Source organism: Anarrhichthys ocellatus, unplaced genomic scaffold (assembly GCF_004355925.1).
Source record: "Anarrhichthys ocellatus isolate YVR2014 unplaced genomic scaffold, GSC_Weel_1.0 scaffold3, whole genome shotgun sequence".
In the NCBI taxonomy this organism is placed as follows: Eukaryota; Metazoa; Chordata; class Actinopteri; order Perciformes; family Anarhichadidae; genus Anarrhichthys; species Anarrhichthys ocellatus.
The window spans coordinates 1,768,921-1,774,652 of record NW_022280033.1 but is presented as its reverse complement, the minus strand read 5'-3'; the positions used below and the strand labels follow the sequence as shown (position 1 = coordinate 1,774,652).

General features: G+C 40.1%; 1 protein-coding gene across 1 annotated transcript in view; it reads right to left on the bottom strand.

Moving 5' to 3' along the window:
• Positions 1-2,933, bottom strand: part of napba (N-ethylmaleimide-sensitive factor attachment protein, beta a) — an 8,030-nt gene extending 5,097 nt beyond the window's left edge. The window contains exon 1 of the mRNA XM_031872204.1: positions 2,679-2,933. Within this exon, the coding sequence (XP_031728064.1) occupies positions 2,679-2,776 (98 nt within the window). The 5' untranslated portion in view covers positions 2,777-2,933. The remainder of the gene's footprint in view (positions 1-2,678) is intronic.
• Between the last annotated feature and the right edge of the window lie 2,799 nt (positions 2,934-5,732).

Here is a 5,732-nt window from a genome sequence, read left to right as displayed (position 1 = left end):
ACACACACACACACACACACACACACACACACACACACACACACACAAAAAAAATCAATTTCAATTAGACTTGTGTTTATTTTATTTTGCCTCCTCTAGCTCATGAAGTTGTGATGAATTATTACATTTTTAAATTAAATTTTTAAATTTGAACGAGTATTCACTTGATGTCCCACTCTGACTTCGTCCTCCAATATAAAAGAATAATATAAACTTGCATGAGATGACATCATTGTGGAGGTCAGCCGAGGACACGTTTCAACCTGCGGCTGAAACTCTTTAAAATCTCATATTTTCTCTCTGAAGCATAAATCGGATGTTTTATTTAAATACAGTGTGACCAGAACTAAAACTCAAATGGACTCCAGTTTAATCTTTCACTCATCGTGCCTCTGATTCATGTGGCCATGTGACTTTATCATGAACTAGTTCTCACGGTGTTTACATCTCATCTCAGACAGAGCGCTGCGTCTATTTGAGGAAGCAGAAACACACGGAGGACAGCCTGGTTACAAACTGTGATTATAAAGTGCACAACATTGGTGTTCATCTTCATCTGTTAAATGTCACGCGCAGCCTTTGCTGCATTGATTAAGTTAATGTCTCTCTGTGCTGCTCATTTTGTTGTTTACAAGAACTTTTGTTACTTCAGGTAAAAGAGCGACAGACAGAAACTTTGAAAGGATCCACCAGCTGCAGAAAAAAAGAGACGCAAACAACAACGATATGACCAGAGCTCTTTTTATTTATCAATAAAGGATTTTTGTCAGATTGAAACGCAGTCTGAATGATTGATTCACCGTGTGTGGGATCTTCATTGTTTGTCGTAAACTTTCCAGCGGATCTATTTTATTTTATAAATGTCACATTGTCTACAGCGGATCGTCACAACCTGCCGAAACCACTAAATGATCCCAACTGAGTCTGCTTCATCTCTAAACTCATTAAAAAAAAAACATGCTGGTAACCATGTGGGCAAAACAGATGTGACCCATTTCAGTTCTCAGGTTTGAGAACGAGGCCTGATTCCAGAAGATGTTTTCGTGTTATCTATCTATAATAATGATTTCATATCATGAAGATGCTAAATGTGGACACAGACTTGGAAAAGGTGGTTAAGGCGACGGACAGCATGGCACATTATGCAGCAGCTAGATTGCAATTAAAATAATTGGGGTCCAAAACCTCAAACTGACAACACTCTGCTCTGCTTCCTGATAAAAGTTTGAGAGCTGCAAGATTTCTGTATTTTCTGACCAGACTGCAACCATCTGTCAAATTGAAACGTATCGGACTGACTTGGCAAATCGGCTTAAAAGTTGTACTTCTGAGATTTTAAGTCGTTCTTTGTTTATATTTATTTTATTTAAAGTTTTCTTGGTTACTTATAAGATGGAACACTGTCATTTATGTGATTTCATGGATGAATAGATTAAATGAGGGCTGCAGCTAAAAGATATTTCCATTATTGATCAATCTGCGTATTATTTTCTCCATTAGTTGTCTAAAGTCTTGTTTTGTCCCACCAACAACTAAAACCCTTTTATAATCACATTAGACAAACTAAAGCTACTAATTCTAAATCTGTAATGTTTGTTACAATCTATTTAAATGTTAAATTGACAGTTGCCGATTACATTTCTGTATATCGACTCATCAACTTATTGCTTCAGCTCCAAATGGAGTCTTGAACCTCGTGGTTTAGAGACACTGAATATTCCCTTTGTTTTATCTATTGTGTGACATTTAAACCCCAAAGGGTGCATTTATCTATTTATAAGGGTTTAGTTGAAACTACTCTACATAATGCTGGCTCTACTGCTCTCAATTCAATACTGTCGATAAAGGGACACACACACACACAATCAATAGCCTTAGTCAGCAAGTTGATTGATCAATCAGTAAATCAGTCTATCTATCTCAGGTTACATCATATCAAGTATCAAATGTATGATTCTTACTCAAATTTATATTACAATGTTTCATTTTACATGGGCCCCTCCCACATGAAGGCCAACAGCCCATTCCCATCCGCTCACACACACACACCACACGCGCGCGCACACACACACACACACACACACGCACACACACACACACACACACACACACACGCGCGCGCGACAAAAAACACAACCCCCGCATCACCACCGACCGACTCCGTCCTGACTGCGCTACTCTCCCCGCCCTCCTGCATCTCTAGCCCGGCCTCACGCTCCGTGCGAGCCGCGCTCACAATCCCGCAGCAGCAGCTGCAGCATTTCACGTCTCTTTTGGCCCGACAGGCCACGAAACGTAGGCCACATTATCTGCGATGACAGCCCTCTTTTTATTATTATTATTATTTGGGGAAGCATAAATAAAGCTGACGGGAAAAAAGGCACCATTAAAATCCTTTGATACATCTTTTAAAATGACTCAATGTCACAGTGGAAGTTATAGCCTACCAGCTCATATAGGGATGTTTAGTAGACTATAGGAATAGCATGGAATAATATATATATATAAATAGAACAAAACAAGGTTTTATCCAGCCTCTGCAGCTCGTTATTGTCGGCTTATTTAAAGCAGAAGCACTTAACAGGCTTTGATAGGCCGCGCGTGCAGGATACCAAAATGAGAGAGAGAGAGAGAGAGAGGTAAACAGAGACAGAAAAAGGGAGAATAAGAACATTTACCCGAACATCCCCCCGAGGAAGGATCCGGACGCCTTGACCTTTTTGTCGGCTTCAGCCATCAGCTGCATGGCCTCCTTCTCTTTGCCGGAGTTGTCCATGGCGAGCTGGGAGGGATTGTGAGGAGAAACGGGCCGATGTGTTCCGCAGTGAACGGAGAAGGAGGAGGCGAGCAGAGCGGATCGGAGGAGGATGGAGAGAGAGAGAGAGAGAGAGAGAGACGTCTCTGCTGGTGCTGATGCTGGGAGACTGCGGGCTCTTCTTCTACGGTGAGAGAGAAGGGTCATTTACGGCTCGTAGTCGCCATCTGCTGGAAACAATTGGAAAGGCAACTATCTGGTTCTAATTGATTTAAAAAGGAAATAAGTTACCTTTATACTTGTTTCACTTACCTCTAGTGTGATTTATCAGTGATTATATATATATATATATTCCAATATTTTACTTAAAGGTACAGTGTGGAGTTTAATGTATAATCACCTGAAAACATCAACCGTTGTGTTTCCGTTACCTTAGATTGAGCCGTTGAGGACCATCATGTATCTACAGGAGCCCAAAAGGGACAAACCAATATATCTATATAAGGCCACCGTAGTTCTCCTAAGGAGTTGGCACAGGAGTAGTTAGTTGTAATCAATCTGCAACCTCACCTAGATGCCGCCATATCCTACATTAGATCTTTAAGTAAAAGTAGCAACGCTGGAAAGGTTTATAAAAAGTTTACACATGTAGCTTGAATAGCATCACTGTCACGGTTGGGTTTTGCCTTGTGTGTGTGTGTGTGTGTCTCCTGATCATGCTCATTCTCTTCACCTGTGCCCAATCACCTGGCATTTAACCTGGCAACCCCACTCATCTCAACTCACCTGCCTGCAATCTTCTCATCACCCCACACATATTTATACTCCCCTGCTTGGCCTGTTCCAGCTGTCAGATTGTCATTTGTTCTTTCCCTGGGGTGCTTCATGTTTCGGCCTTGTTCCTCCCCGTGGGCTCCTCGCGTCTCCACAATAACAACAAGACAAACAGAGGTAACACACATAGAGAGGTAAAAATTGTACTGCCAAGGTAAATAAATTGATAAACAAATAAGTCATCCACAAAACAATTAAAAACATGTTCAACATATATACATATATAATAACTATTCATTCGTCCAACAAAATAATGACAGACCGTCTCTCAGCTTGAAAGCCCGCCTCCACCTTCCGCCCCCATGACAGCAGTACACTGCCTCTCTGTGAAAGCCCACGTCATCGTGCTCGGGCACAAAGTCAGAGCAAAGTGTTGTGCAATGCAGTGGGTTTGTCTTGATGTGGTTGACAACAGTAATTACCTCCTCTCATACTCCTCATCGCTGCATCTTCTCTAAAAATGTTGGACAATAACACACGCAATGTAACCTTAGGAAAAACACCTCGTTTTTTTTAGATCAAACATTTTTTAATTTTCAACTGGTTTTAAAATAACATTCAGTGAAACCAAGAAACAATTCAACTAGCGGAGAAATCCAAGACAATAAAGCATGCCCAGTTTAATCAGTAAAGCAGGGGTGCGTTCAACAAGGCGTTTTGTTGGAGAACCACTTTGCAGACTTGAACATGTTTTTAACAGATCAGTTTTACGTGGTACGTTAATGAAAGCAGCTGAGTCTAAAATATTGCCGTTAAGCCTGCGGTGTACCTACCTTTATGAGGTCAGATACAGGCCGAGGTCAAAGCTGTTCAATCTGAATAAACAGCGGCTTAAATGTGAAGAAGCGGTTCCCGGCAAAAAGGGTTGTTGAACACAGCTGAAGCTTTAGTCCAGAGGAAAAAGCAAAACATGAAAACATTTCTCCAACTAATATTTTCTGGAAGATCACTGCACAAAAGAGTGACGGGCTCCGTTCATTTTTACAAAAAAAGGTAGACTTTGATGATTCCTGTTCTTGATCCTTAATTATCATGAAAATAACAACAACTAAATGGATCATCAGTTAGATAACTGTGTTAAAACAACTTTCACATCTAAACAGATAAATCATGCAGTGGCAGCAGACTTTGAGGCTCTTCCACACCTAGCAGGACGTCCAACTGCCGGTCGAGTCGTGTGGCAGTCCGATGGGAACCGACCGGACGTCGCTGCTACTGAAAACTGATCATCGGTCGAAAACAGGTGAATCCGCGAGAACGTTGTACTTATCCCTTAATCCTTCTGTGCGAATCCTCTTCCTTCCCTTAAACATTATTGAAGTGAAAGTCCATAAAAAAGTCCAGTCATGCTATTATATATATTTTAACAACTTAACCTTGAGATACATTTTTTCTCCCAGAATCTCATGAAATAAATAAATAATTGCATAATCAAACAATTTGAGGACTCAATAAATGATCCAGTGGCAGTTTAGCATAAACAGTGTAAAATACAAATGACAGATATTGACTGTGCCGGTGTCTTTGTCCTCTGCAATCACATTCAGTTAAATGTGATAGTCAAATGATTTAACTAATTCAGAGTGTGTCAACATACTCATTCATATTCTGAATATGAGCTTCAAACCTGTTACGGTCTAGGGATGATCACCCGTAGGAAAACAATTAATAAAATCCGAAATGGTCCGATAATATGCTCTTGAAATATTACATGACATTAGATGCATTGATGAAACATAAAACCATGACTGTATTCACATTATGCTGTGGTCTGTGTGTGTGTGTGTGTTATGTTGTGCTGCTGTGCACATTATCCTGTGTTGTTATAGTATGCAACATCATTTCTTATCGTATTTTCTCAAGTTTAGACGAGCAAGATGTGACTCATTAACACCACCGAAGTGCCCTTGAGCAAAGTAAAACAACCAGCTGCTCTTTCTAAGCATAGATATTATTGCAGTTGTTGACTATAATGATAGATGGATAGATAGATTTATAGTGAGATAGATAGATAGATAGATTTAGAGTGAGATAGATAGATTTAGAGTGAGATAGATAGATAGATAGATAGATAGATAGATTTAGAGTGAGATAGATAGATAGATAGATTTAGAGTGAGATAGATAGATAGATAGATTTAGAG